Source organism: Oncorhynchus mykiss, chromosome 1 (assembly GCF_013265735.2).
Source record: "Oncorhynchus mykiss isolate Arlee chromosome 1, USDA_OmykA_1.1, whole genome shotgun sequence".
Taxonomy (NCBI): domain Eukaryota; kingdom Metazoa; phylum Chordata; class Actinopteri; order Salmoniformes; family Salmonidae; genus Oncorhynchus; species Oncorhynchus mykiss.
This window is the reverse complement of record NC_048565.1, coordinates 17,283,398-17,298,583: the sequence shown is the minus strand read 5'-3', so window position 1 is coordinate 17,298,583 and position 15,186 is coordinate 17,283,398. Positions and strand designations below refer to the sequence as shown.

General features: G+C 42.1%; 1 protein-coding gene across 1 annotated transcript in view; it reads right to left on the bottom strand.

Moving 5' to 3' along the window:
- LOC110494078 (CREB-regulated transcription coactivator 1) overlaps nucleotides 1-15,186 on the bottom strand; it is a 40,327-nt gene that overhangs the window by 15,343 nt on the left and 9,798 nt on the right. The window contains exons 6-10 of the mRNA XM_036955861.1: nucleotides 7,820-7,896; nucleotides 7,685-7,725; nucleotides 7,164-7,387; nucleotides 3,798-3,934; nucleotides 223-441 (exon numbers count right to left, since the gene is read on the bottom strand). Of these exons, the coding sequence (XP_036811756.1) occupies nucleotides 223-441; nucleotides 3,798-3,934; nucleotides 7,164-7,387; nucleotides 7,685-7,725; nucleotides 7,820-7,896 (698 nt within the window). The remainder of the gene's footprint in view (nucleotides 1-222; nucleotides 442-3,797; nucleotides 3,935-7,163; nucleotides 7,388-7,684; nucleotides 7,726-7,819; nucleotides 7,897-15,186) is intronic.

Here is a 15,186-nt window from a genome sequence, read left to right as displayed (position 1 = left end):
GTAATGTCACCTCGCATACTCTTGTGGAAAAGGCTAATCTACTTACACTTAGCAACAATCCCACCTCCAATGTCACAAACAAAAGCGTTTCACCGTGTAGAGCACCATACAAAAAGTCCATGGTAAGTCTCATCCAAACAAGGACTACAACACTGGCTTTTTCTTGGATCTTGTCAGCTCAGTTTTCCACCGTGTCATTGGTCTACAGAGCGTGCGACTCACCGAGTTGATGTTGACAGTCGTCGCGATCTGGCTGACTGGGGAGGACTGGGTGACTGTGGAGGCAGTGGTGGTGGCCAGGGTAATTAGCCTGATGCCCTGGGGCAGGGCTTGCTGCTGCAGGTCATTGAGCACTTGGGCCTGGGACTGCGCTGTCAGCTGGCTAAAGAAGGCGTACTGGGATAGCTGCTGCTCCAGAGTCAAGGCGTCCATCGCCATTGCCTGTTAACGATACAGGAAGAGAAAAAAGCTTGAACTTAACCTGAAAACGAGGAATTCAACACTTATAACAGGGTTACAGTAGCTAGCAAAATAACATAAGAACGTTTGGTAACTTTAAAACTGTAAATAATTTAAGAAAGCTAACTTGGGTAACTGAGGTGAAACAATTACATTATATCCAATTAGTTACCTACCGCACTGCTCTTTGCTGGCAAACGTAACACTGCCAAAACTGATGTTGGCTCAAATAATACTTAAAAATGCCTAAATGTTAGCATCACCTTCCCAAGTGTACTATAAAAAATAAAGTGGAAAAATATACATTACCTATATCTAGAATATAGCACCAAGATGAAGACTGATAAAAATGAATGAATCACCTTTTACTGCGCATCCATTTCTATATATTACAAGAGTAGCTAAATATCTTGTTTTCACCCAGCGACGCAAAGGCTTTAATACGTTATAAAAAGATTCTCAGTTCATGGACAAAACAAACATTAGATACTGGTGCCATGGGCAGAGAAAGGTTATCGTTTCATATTTTAAAGCGTCGCACACTGAGCATTGTTTGGGATGTTATGCCTTCCTCGAGCAATTGAAAGCTCCAAATTACTCTGGAGTAGAGGTCGACCGATTAATTGGAATGGCCGATTAATTAGGGCCTATTTCAAGTTTTCATAACAATTGGAAATCAGTATTTTGGACACCGATTTTTTTTTTACACCTTTATTTAATCTTTATTTAACAATCAATCATAATCACTAGTTAACTACACATGGTTGATGATATTATTAGATATTATCTAGCGTGTCCTGCGTTGCATATAATCTGACTGAGCATACAAGCATACAAGTATCTGACTGACTGAGCGGTGGTAGGCAACAGCGGCTCGTAAGCATTCATTCAAACAGCACTTTTGTGCGTTTTGCCAGCAGCTCTTGTGCATCAAGCATTGCACTGTTTATGACTTCAAGCCTATCAACTCCCGAGATGAGGCTAGTGTAACCGGTGTGAAATGGCTAGCTAGTTAGCAGGGTGCGCGCTAATAGCGTTTCAAACGTCACTCGCTCTGAGACTTGGAGTGGTTGTTCCCCTTGCTCTGCATGGGTAACGCTGCTTCAAGGGTGGCTGTTGTCGTTGTGTTCCTGGTTCGAGCCCAGGGAGGAGCGAGGAGAGGGATGGAAGCTATACTGTTACACTGGCAATACTAAAGTGCCTATAAGAACATCCAATTGTCAAAGGTATAGGAAATACAAAATGGTAGAGAGAGAAATAGTCCTATAAATACTATAACTACAACCTAAAATCTCTTACCTTGGAATATTGAAGTCTCATGTTAAAAGGAACCACCAACTTTCATATGTTCTCATGTTCTGAGCAAGGAACTTACGTTAGCTTTTTTACATGGCACATTTTGCACTTTTACTTTCTTCTCCAACACTTTGTTTTTGCATTATTTAAACCAAATTGAACATGTTTCATTATTTATTTGAGGCTAAATTGATTTTATTGATGTATTATATTAAGTTAAAATAAGTGTTCATTCAGTATTGTTGTAATTGTCATTATTACAAATACATTTTTATTTTTTTTTAAATCGGCATCGGCTTTTTTTTGTCCTCCAATAAACGGTATCGGCGTTGAAAAATCATAATCGGTCGACCTCTAGTCTGGAGGGATCTTGGCTAGCTGAGTCATTCCAGGAAACAAGGCCAAACTACACCTGGTAGGTATCATTTGCTCATCTCACATAGCGATTTAGCCATGTATATAGGGCACAGGTAGAATAGCAGTTAGAGCGTTGGTTCAGTAACCAAAAGGTTGCTAGTTCGAATCCCCGAGCCAACAAGGTGAAAGGCAGACCCTGGACATGACCCAACTCTCTGAAGGGTGTCTTAGGGAAAGTTGAGATGTGCAAAACATATTTTCAATTCACACATGCGTATTGAAATAGGGCAAATATAATCACCCACCAAATCATTATTATATACACTGAACAAAAATATGAACGCAACATGTAAAGTGTTGGTACCATGTTTCATGAGCTGAAATTAAAGTTCACAAAAATCTAATTTCACTGAAATGTTGTGCACAAATGTGTTTACATTCCTGTTAGTGAGCATTTCTTCTTTGCCAAGGTAATCCATCCACCTGAGAGGTGTGGAATATCAAGAAGCTGATTAAACAGCATGATCCTGACACAGGTGCACCTTCTGCTGGGGAAAATTAAAGGCCACTACAATGTGCCACACAACACAAAACCACAGATGTCTCAAGTTGAGGGAGAGTACAATTGGCATGCTGACTGCAGGAATGTCCACCAGAGAGGTTGCCAGAGAATTTAAATGTTAATTTCTCTACCATAAGCTGCCTCCAAATTCATTTTGGAGAATTTGGCAGTACGTCTAACCAGCCTTACAAATCGCAGTCCACATGTCCTGTATGGCGCTGTGTGGGCGAGTGATTTGCTGATGGCAACATAGTGAACAGAGTGCCCCATGGAAGCAGTGGGTTTATGGTATGGGCAGGCAAAAGCTATGGACAACGAACACAATTGCATTTCATCAATGGCAATTTGAATGCACAGAGATACCATGATGAGATCCTGAGGCCCATTGTCGTGCCATTCATCCGCTGCCATCAACTCATGTTTCAGCATGATAATGCACATCCATGTTGCAAGGATCTGTACACAATTCCTGGAGGCAGAAAATGTCCCAGTTCTTCCATGACTTGCATATTCACCAGACGACATGTCACCCATTGACCATGTTTGGGAGGCAGTGTGTTGCTGTTCCCACCAACTTCACACAGCCATTGAATAGGAGTGGGACTATATTCCACAGGCCATAATCAACTACCTGATCAATTCTATGTGAAGGAGATGTGTCGCGCTGCATGATGCAAGTGGTGGACACAGGTACTTTTCTGATCTATGATGGTCAAAAGGTATGTTTGACCAACAGATGCATATCTGTATTCCCAGTCATGTGAAATTCATAGATTAGGGCTTAAATTATTTAAATGTAATGTTAATTTTTAGTTCAGTATATATTGAAAACACTACTACCAGTTCTCCTTTTGAAGTTTGTGTTGAGATAAAATACATTTGTCTGCATAGCGTTTAGCAAACTCCAGCACCTTTCTCTCTCAGAATTTACCTTGTTGATTAAACAATCTAATCAAAATGTTACATCATGCTTTTGGCCCTTTAAAAACATCAGGGTAAAATCCCATTTTAGTTAAGAGATTTACTGAAAGTGGTATCCCTATGTTAAAAATGAGTTGTTTACAACCTCTGTTAAAGTTCAATAATATCACTGCTGAATGCGACCGTAGAAAAAGCCTCTCACCTGGATGTTGAGGGGGGGCGATAGGGTGGGGGAGAGCTGCTGCGGTGACTGCTGTGGGTTGGCGTTTAGGGTTAGGGGGACCAGGGTGGACTGCCTGCGCTGGGCCGTCACGGTAGGCTGAGCGGTGGTTGGGATCCCTGCCAAGACAACAGGACAGGCATCAGTGGCTCTTCTCTGAAATACAGCAAAACTCATTCTGGGCATTGCTGTGCAATGTAACATTGCCAGGGGGTTTTCACAACTACATTGTACAGATTTTCTAGTGATGTGTGCTGTATATGTTTATATGCATGCATCCACTCATATGCCAATCCCTAAGTAAGTACCAATCATTAGTAATAAAGTACCTATCCATCGACCTATCTAGCTTTCAGTAGCTTGAGAAATGCCATTTCTAGCGAAACTTGACGCATAATCATTCTGTGAAATGTTTGCAGTAGTGAAAAGGTTCACCAACTACCTCAATCTAGTCTGCATTTTAACTAAAGATTCTCAAGGAGCCATAAATAAAGAAGTGGAGCCATCCATATTCCATGTTATTTCAACAGCATCTTTTTCCAGATACAGGGGGGTGGGAAACAGTCTAGCCAAGACATTCAAGGAGCTCCAGTGTCTGTAGGCAGTTTGATGCAATATTTTGCAGGGTAATGGGAAACACCTTACAAAGACAATATAGTTGTGTCACATGATAACCATTGTAATATCTGCATGGTGTACGTTAACAGGTTATTCTGCATGTAGACTATTGCCAAAGTTAGATTTTTGGATGTTATGTCCAAAAAAATTGGTTTCCTTGCTCAAATGGTAGAAATGGTGCTGCATGGAGTTCAGGAAGGTTTCGTACATAAACCACCAGTAAAACAGTGGATCACAAAATTAACTTTGATACAGAACTTGCTTGTTAATTAAAAACACGTAGAGATTATCCTTGGTTACATTATCAGAATTTCAAATAAATAAATAATATTTATATATACACACTACCATTCATGTTTGGGGTCACTTAGAAATGTCCTTGTTTTTGAAAGAAGAGCACATGTTTTGTCCATTAAAATTATATAAAATTGATCAGAAATACAGTGTACACATTGTTAATGTTGTAATGACTATTGTAGCTGGAAACGGCTGATTTAATGGAATATTCGTGGGTTCGATTAAAGGCTCAAAATGGACAGAAACAAAGCTCTTTCTTCTGAAACTCGTCAATCTATTCTAGTTCTGAGAAATGAAGGCTATTCCATGCGAGAAATTGCCAAGAAACTGAAGATCTCGTACAACACTCTGTACTACTCCCTTCACAGAAGAGTGCAAACTGGCACTAACCAGAATAGAAAGAGTGGGAGGCACCAGTGCACAACTGTGCAAGAGGACAAGTACATTAGCGTGTCTAGTTTGAAAAAGACACCTCAAGTCCTCAATTGGCAGCTTCATTAAATAGTACCCGCAAAACACCAGTCTCAACGTCAACAGTGAAGAGGCGACTCTGGGATGCTGGCCTTCTAGGCAGAGTTGCAAAGAAAAATTGCAAAAAAAAGCCATGTTTCTCAGACTGGCAAATAAAAAGGAAAGATTAAGATGGGCAAAATAACACAGACACTGGACAGAGGAACTCTGCCTAGAAGGCCAGCATCCTGGAGTCGCCTCTTCACAGTTGAAGTTGAGACTGGTATTTTACAGTACTATTTAATGAAGCTGATGCTCCAGATACTCAAATAGTCTAAAGAAAGCCAGTTTTATTGCTTTTTTAAATCAGCACAAGTTTTCAGCTGTGCTAACAATTGCAAAATGATTCTCTAATGATCAATTAGCCTTTAAAAATAAAAATAAAACTTGGATTAGCTAACACAACGTGCCATTGGAACACAGGAGTGATGGTTGCTGATAATGGGCCTCTGTACACCTATGTAGATAATCCATAAAAATCATACATTTGCAGCTACAATAGTCATTTACAACATTAACAATGTATCTCTGATCAATTTGATGTTATTTTAAAATGGACAAATATTTGTTTTGCTTTTCTTTCAAAAACAAGGACATTTCTAAGTGACCCCAAACTTTTGAATGCATATAGTAGTATATATAGTATATTTTATATATACAGTGCCTTGCGAAAGTATTCGGCCCCCTTGAACTTTGCGACCTTTTGCCACATTTCAGGCTTCAAACATAAAGATATAAAACTGTATTTTTTTGTGAAGAATCAACAACAAGTGGGACACAATCATGAAGTGGAACGACATTTATTGGATATTTCAAACTTTTTTAACAAATCAAAAACTGAAAAATTGGGCGTGCAAAATTATTCAGCCCCTTTACTTTCAGTGCAGCAAACTCTCTCCAGAAGTTCAGTGAGGATCTCTGAATGATCCAATGTTGACCTAAATGACTAATGATGATAAATACAATCCACCTGTGTGTAATCAAGTCTCCGTATAAATGCACCTGCACTGTGATAGTCTCAGAGGTCCGTTAAAAGCGCAGAGAGCATCATGAAGAACAAGGAACACACCAGGCAGGTCCGAGATACTGTTGTGAAGAAGTTTAAAGCCGGATTTGGATACAAAAAGATTTCCCAAGCTTTAAACATCCCAAGGAGCACTGTGCAAGCGATAATATTGAAATGGAAGGAGTATCAGACCACTGCAAATCTACCAAGACCTGGCCGTCCCTCTAAACTTTCAGCTCATACAAGGAGAAGACTGATCAGAGATGCAGCCAAGAGGAGCCCAATATACAGGACCATTCTGGAAGAAAACCTGATGGAGTCTGCAAAAGACCTGAGACTGGGACGGAGATTTGTCTTCCAACAAGACAATGATCCAAAACATAAAGCAAAATCTACAATGGAATGGTTCAAAAATAAACATATCCAGGTGTTAGAATGGCCAAGTCAAAGTCCAGACCTGAATCCAATCGAGAATCTGTGGAAAGAACTGAAAACTGCTGTTCACAAATGCTCTCCATCCAACCTCACTGAGCTCGAGCTGTTTTGCAAGGAGGAATGGGAAAAAATGTCAGTCTCTCGATGTGCAAAACTGATAGAGACATACCCCAAGCGACTTACAGCTGTAATCGCAGCAAAAGGTGGCGCTACAAAGTATTAACTTAAGGGGGATGAATAATTTTGCACGCCCAATTTTTCAGTTTTTGATTTGTTAAAAAAGTTTGAAATATCCAATAAATGTCATTCCACTTCATGATTGTGTCCCACTTGTTGTTGATTCTTACAGTTTTATATCTTTATGTTTGAAGCCTGAAATGTGGCAAAAGGTCGCAAAGTTCAAGGGGGCCGAATACTTTCGCAAGGCACTGTATATTACACACACAAAATGTGCCACATTCATTTTGCCATCGATGGCTTACCGTGGCTGGCAGCACTGATGCCTAGGAGGGTGAGGTTGGTTGTCAGGTTGCCCGTGCTGTTGGAGGTGCTAAGGGACGGAAACACCAAAGTTTCGCCCAGGTCCAGCGGAGTGGGCAGTGGTGGGGGGAACTGGATGTTGGTCAGATCGGGCAGGGAGCCTCCTGTGTTGAGCGTGGCCGGGATCAATGACGTGTTCACTTCCTGATCAGGTGATGGAAATATACTAGAGGGGAGAAAGAACAGGGATGGATACACATTACCTAAAACACATGGCAAAGGTAATCCATTCTGAATGACTGGCTTGTTATCATGAATTATGACGTTTTTCTATGCCTTGTGTGGAAATGTCAGTTCTGGTGTCATAGGTCCTCTCTCAGACAGACACACTTTCTCTTCACAGAGTAATCTTTGAACATAATTAATTCTAGGCATGGCCTGGATAGTGATCTTTCTCACAGCACCTTTCTACAGTGTACCATATTTAGATTTATGAATGATAGGATGTGCAGTAAGTACTCACTTGATCCCGGGGACTTCACAAGACTTGGGTCTTGAGTCATTCTAAAAGGCAAAGCACACTCAGCATTAAAAAAAAAATCCCAAAATTGTGAGCAAGCACAGATATAACAACTAGGCTTCATGTTCGCTCCACTACCTTTTTGTTACCCCACTGTGTATCCTTGTCTGCGTGTGATTCAGACTCCTCAGTCCCAGGAACTGTAAGCAGCAGCACTGAATGGTGAAAAATCAGGTTATGACCAACAATTGAAGGCATTCATTTAAAAAAATCAACCCATATTGCAATATTTTCAAAGTAGTACTTTTCCTGTAGTGAAATGAAGCTGCTTAATGGTTTTTAGACACTGTTAAAACATCAGGCACAGCTCAATGGCAGGTAGCTAAATTATTCCCGTTTTCAGGACACCACACAAATGTGTGTCACCACAATATTCTTGATCCGTTTTCCATGCATTCTTGAGTAAAATCAATTACAAATCAAAATACTACACCAACATTTCCCTCATCAGAAAGCAGTGGTTGGTTGTACACAAGGTGTCACAGAAAGATAATATTTGCTCCAACATGAACAAAACCTGTTAGCTAGTGGAACCTGGGATGGAAGTTAAGAATGTTTCTAGCCAGGGTCTGAAATCTATGCCATGCGATATTTGAAGACAACACAGGGCAGTAAGAGTGGTGCAGCGGTCTAAGGCAGTTGGGCACAGCGTGTCATTACAATTTTTTTCACCTTTATTTAACTAGGCAAGTCAGTTAAGAACAAATTCTTATTTTCAATGACGGCCTAGGAACAGTGGGTTAAGTGCCTGTTCAGGGGCAGAACGACAGACCCCCCACCTTGTCAGCTGGGGGGTTTGAACTTGCAACCTTCCGGTTACTAACTAGTCCAACGGCTACCCTGCCGCCCCAGTGTCATTCGGGTTAGGGCATTACTTGGCTCATAGTGCTCTAGTGACTCCTTGTGGTGGGCCTGGTGCCTGCAAGCTGCCTCTGGTCGTCATTTGAACGGTGTTTCCTCCGACACATTGGTGCAGCTGGCTTCCGGGTTAAGCGTGCGGGTGTTAAGAAGCGTGGTTTGGCAGGTCATGTTTCGGAGGACGCCTGACTCGACCTTCGCCTCTCCCGAGCCGGTTGGGGAGGGGGGGGGATACTTTATATACATTTTTTGATCCAGAAGACTGTGGCTTACCCTTTCATGAGAACATGTGGATTCTAGGGATGCACGATACAGTTGAAGTCAGAAGTTTACATACACCGTAGCCAAATAAATTTAAACGTTTCACAATTCCTGACATTTAATCCAAGTAAAAATATCCTATTTTAGGTCAGTTAGGATCACCACTATTTTAAGAATGGGAAATGTCAGAATAATAGAGAGATTTATTAATTTCAGCTTTTATTTATTTTATCACATTCCCAGTGGGTCAGAAGTTTACATACTAATTGAGTGTATTTGGGTGGCTTCCCTCAATAAGTTGAGTGAATTTTGGCCCATTCCTCCTGACAGAGCTGGGGTAACCGAGTCAGGTTTGTAGGCCTCCTTGCTCGCACACGCCTTTTCAGTTCTGCCCACACATTTTCTATAGGATTAAAGTCCGGGCTTTGTGATGGCCACTCCAATACCTTGACTTTGTTGTCCTTCAGCCATTTTGCACGACTTTGGAAGTATGCTTTGGGTCATTGTCCATTTGGAAGACCCATTTGCAACCAAGATTTGACTGATGTCTTGAGATGTTGCTTCAATATATCCACATAATTTCCCTTCCTCATGATGCCATCCATTTTGTGAAGTGCACCAGTCCCTCCTGCAGCAAAGCACCCCCACAACATGATGCTGCCACCCCCGTGCTTCACGGTTGGGATGGTGTTCTTCAACTTGCAAGCATCCCCCTTTTTCCTCCAAACATAATGGTCATTATAGCCAAACAGTTCAATTTTTCTTTCATCAGACCAGAAGACATTACTCCAAAAAGTACAATCTTTGTCTCCATGTGCAAACCAAAGTCAGGCTTTCTTATGCCGGTTTTAGAGCAGTGGCTTCTTCCTTGCTGAGCGGCCTTTTCGATTATGTCGATATAGGACTCGCTTTACTGTGGATATAGATATTTTGTACCCGTTTCCTCCAGCATCTTCACAAGGTCATTTGCTGTTGTCCTGCTCACTTTTCGCACCAAAGTACATGAATCTCTAGGAGACAGAACGCATCTCCTTCCTGAGCGGTATGATGGCTGTGTGGTCCCATGGTGTTTATACTTGCATACTATTGTTTGTACAGATGAACATGGTACCTACAGGCGTTTGGAAATTGCTCCCAAGGGTGAACCGGACTTGTGGAGGTCTATAATTTTTGACTGTTTTCTTTTGATGTCAAGCAAAGAGGCACTAAGTTTGAAGGGAAGCCATGAAATACATCCACAGGTACACCTCCAATTGACTCAAATTATGTCAATCAGCCTATCAGAAGCTTCTAAAGCCATGACACCATTCTCTGGAATTTTCCAAGCTGTTTAAAGGCAGTCAACTTAGTGTATGTAAACTTCTGACCCACGGGAATTGTGATACAGTGAAATAATCTGTCTGTAAACAATTGTTGGAAAAATGACTTGTGTCATGCACAAAGTAGATGTCCTAACCGACTTGCCAAAACTATAGTTTGTTAACAAGAAACTTGTGGAGTGGTTGACAAACAAGTTAATGACTCCAACCTAAGTGTATGTAAACTTCCGACTTCAAATGTATATCGGAATTGTCCGATATTATCTAAAAATGCCAACATCGGTATCGGCTGATGTCTAGTTTAATGCCCGATGTGTAAAACCGATGTCAAAGCTGACCCGCATACCTATATAATGAAGGTACATGACGCCACATACATTTTTGCACTATACGTACAACACAGCATTCCTAAAACTAGCCCACAATGTCTGCTGTGTGGATCGAGCAGTCAACAAGTCAAGCAGTCATTTGTAAGAGTAAGAAAATTTCAGCGAGACAACTCAAAAGGTGAAATCCATTAAAGCCAAGATAATGGTATTCACTGTCCTTGACAATCAACTGTTCTCTGTCGTGGGTGATGTTGGCTTTCGCCGACCGGTTAACACTACCAAGTGTGCTATTTTTCCGATGTTGCTCTACCGGAGTCACACAGTAATAGCGTAAAAGCTATTAGCTTCACGACATACACACATACAATGGAACGCCGTTTGGGTATTTGCGTGTCAAAAAAAGAGACAGTAGCATTGTCAAAGTCGTACAAAAAAAGTCTGGAAACACCGGCCGTGAACGATGCGTTTACAATACCACGCTGTTAATTGGTACCTAGCTAGCACCAATACAACCAGCCTGAAAACAATGACCAGTAGAAACTACAGTCATATGAATTATTCTTAACAATGATTTAGGAATCATTGAGAGTAAGTATTAGCTAGGTAGCCACTTGTTCACCAATTGAAACTGAACTTCAGTTCATGAAAATAAATAGCTAGCCAGCTATTTAACCCTGTTGCCCAAAGCTAATAATGTTATAAGCAGCCAGATAAAGCTATATGGCTAGTGAGGCTCAACCAGACAGTGTTATATGTTGTGAAGCTAGCCACAATGGTGGGTTTTGCAGTTAGCCTACAAAATAAAAGTATGTGATTGACAGTGATGCAAACTAATACAAATAGTAGAATTATGCCATACTTTTATTTTGAAGGCTAACCGCAAAGTCCACTATTGTGGCTAGCTTCACATAGATAGTCGGACCTATCATTAAATCAAATAAAAACTGCATTAGGATTATTTTAGATGACACCTAGCGATATAGTTAGCTAGCTAACTATATAGCTACTGAAACAGAATTGTTTGCATCCATGAGCTAGCTATTTGTATATATATTTTTTTTTTACCAGCATCATAGCATAAATATTGATGAATCGTTATGACATGAAATACGAGTGATCGTGTTATCAATGTGTACAATTAATGAAGGCGTTAAATTATTGTGGCATGCAGTATTTAGGTCCTGATCGGTCAACAAACTTATTTGACACGTCGAATAAAAGTGTTAAATAGTATATACATTCTCCAAGATCGCATAGCAGTTCAGACGTCTTTTGTCCTCGTCTTGTCGTGTCCTGTATATATATATATTTACAACTTTTTTTCACATACATTTTATTTTTATTTTCCATCAACTCTTCTTCTAAACACTCTCCTGCAACCAGCCTCACCAATTTATATTTATAAAAAAGTATTATTTACCTCAGATCTGCAATCCTTCAGGAAGCTAGCCAGAAACTCCAGGAGGCTGGCCAGAAACTAGCCAGAAGCTAGCCAGGAGCTAGCCCAGAAGCTAATCAGAAGCTAACCACGGTTTGTGGTCATCGGCTGTCCTTTAGTTCGAAAATCTATCGAAAATCTATCGCCAGTTTTGTACGGCGCAGCGCGGCTCGGGAAACGGAACATACCGGACCATTTTTTTTCTCTCCATGTCCCTGGATTTCAACTGCTCTCTGGACGTTCATACCCGGATCTCACAGCTAGCTAGCTGCTATCCGTGTGACAGTCGGCTTTCGTCGATTCCGGAGCAAACATCGATTGTTCCGGTGCTAGCCAGCTCCGTCAATCACGCCTGAGTTCCATCATTCACTCCTGGGCTGCAGTCACCTATCCGGACCCGTTTCACTGCCTACGCGGAGCCCCACCGGGCCTTCACAACCGGACTGCCGACGTTATCTACCTGAAGGAGACCCGGCTGGCTCCTCTGTCGCGACGTTACCGGAACGCCCATCTGCGGCCCGCTAACCGTTAGCTGTCTTTCCGGCTGCTATCTGAATAGACAATCGGACAATTTATTTATTTGAATTATTATGTTTTCTTCTCGGGCCTCTATAACTATATCTATTGTTCTTATTTTTGTTGTTGTGTGATTTGGATTAATCCCCTCTACCACACGGAACCCCACTAATCTACTGACCGAACGCAAGAGGTGGCTAACAACAGACTCCATCCTATGCTAGCTTGCTACCGGTTGGCTTGGCTAGCTGTCTAAATCGCCGTGACCCTAAACCAACCTCTCCACTCACTGGACCCTTTTGATCACTCGACTAAGCATGCCTCTCCTTAATGTCAATATGTCTTGTCCATTGCTGTTCTGGTTAGTGTTTATTGGCTTATTTCACTGTAGAGCCTCTAGTCCTGCTCACTATACCTTATCCAACCTATTAGTTCCACCACCCACATATGCAATGACATCTCCTGGTTTCAATGATGTTTCTAGAGACAATATCTCTCTCTTCATCACTCAATACCTAGGTTTACCTCCACTGTATTCACATCCTACCTTACCTTTGTCTGTACATTATACCTTGATGCTATTTTATCGCCCCCAGAAACCTCCATTTACTCTCTGTTCCAGACGTTCTAGACGACCAATTCTTATTGCTTTCAGTCGCACCCTTATTCTACTCCTCCTATGTTCCTCTGGCGATGTAGAGGTGAATCCAGGCCCTGCAGTGCCTAGCTCCACTCCTATTCCCCAGGCGCTCTCTTTTGACGACTTCTGTAACCGTAATAGCCTTGGTTTCATGCATGTTAACATTAGAAGCCTCCTCCCTAAGTTTGTTCTTTTCACTGCTTTAGCACACTCTGCCAACCCGGATGTTCTAGCTGTGTCTGAATCCTGGCTTAGGAAGACCACCAAAAATTCAGACATTTTAATTCCAAACTACAACATTTTCAGACAAGATAGAACTGCCAAAGGGGGCGGTGTTGCAATTTACTGCAAAGATAGCCTGCAGAGTTCTGTCCTACTATCCAGGTCTGTACCCAAACAATTTGAACTTCTACTTTTAAAAATCCACCTTTCTAAAAACAAGTCTCTCACCGTTGCCGCCTGCTATAGACCACCCTCTGCCCCCAGCTGTGCTCTGGACACCATATGTGAACTGATTGCCCCCCATCTATCTTCAGAGCTCGTGCTGCTAGGCGACCTAAACTGGAACATGCTTAACACCCCAGCCATCCTACAATCTAAACTTGATGCCCTCAATCTCACACAAATTATCAATGAACCTACCAGGTACCTCCCCAAAGCCTTAAACACGGGCACCCTCATAGATATCATCCTAACCAACTTCCCCTCTAAATACACCTCTGCTGTCTTCAACCAAGATCTCAGCGATCACTGCCTCATTGCCTGCATCCGTAATGGGTCAGCGGTCAAACGACCTCCTCTCATCACTGTAAAACGCTCCCTGAAACACTTCAGCGAGCAGGCCTTTCTAATCGACCTGGCCGGGGTATCCTGGAAGGATATTGACCTCATCCCGTCAGTAGAGGATGCCTGGATATTTTTTAAAAATGCCTTCCTAACCATCTTAAATAAACATGCCCCATTCAAGAAATTTAGAACCAGGAACAGATATAGCCCTTGGTTCTCCCCAGACCTGACTGCCCTTAATCAACACAAAAACGTCCTATGGCGTTCTGCATTAGCATCGAACAGCCCCCGTGATATGCAGCTGTTCAGGGAAGCTAGAAACCATTATACACAGGCAGTTAGAAAAGCCAAGGCTAGCTTTTTCAAGCAGAAATTTGCTTCTTGCAACACTAACTCAAAAAAGTTCTGGGACACTGTAAAGTCCATGGAGAATAAGAACACCTCCTCCCAGCTGCCCACTGCACTGAAGATAGGAAACACTGTCACCACTGATAAATCCACCATAATTGAAAATTTCAATAAGCATTTTTCTACTGCTGGCCATGCTTTCCACCTGGCTACTCCTACCCCTGTCAACAGCACTGCACCCCCAACAGCAACTCGCCCAAGCCTTCCCCATTTCTCCTTCTCCCAAATCCATTCAGCTGATGTTCTGAAAGAGCTGCAAAATCTGGACCCCTACAAATCAGCCGGGCTAGACAATCTGGACCCTTTCTTTCTAAAATTATCTGCCGAAATTGTTGCCACCCCTATTACTAGCCTGTTCAACCTCTCTTTCGTGTCGTCTGAGATTCCCAAAGATTGGAAAGCAGCTGCGGTCATCCCCCTCTTCAAAGGGGGGGACACTCTTGACCCAAACTGCTACAGACCTATATCTATCCTACCATGCCTTTCTAAGGTCTTCGAAAGCCAAGTCAACAAACAGATTACCGACCATTTTGAATCTCACCATACCTTCTCTGCTATGCAATCTGGTTTCAGAGCTGGTCATGGGTGCACCTCAGCCACGCTCAAGGTCCTAAACGATATCTTAACCGCCATCGATAAGAAACATTACTGTGCAGCCGTATTCATTGATCTGGCCAAGGCTTTCGACTCTGTCAATCACCACATCCTCATCGGCAGACTCAACAGCCTTGGTTTCTCAAATGATTGCCTCGCCTGGTTCACCAACTACTTCTCTGATAGAGTTCAGTGTGTCAAATCTGAGGGTCTGTTGTCCGGACCTCTGGCAGTCTCTATGGGGGTGCCACAGGGTTCAATTCTTGGACCGACTCTCTTCTCTGTATACATCAATG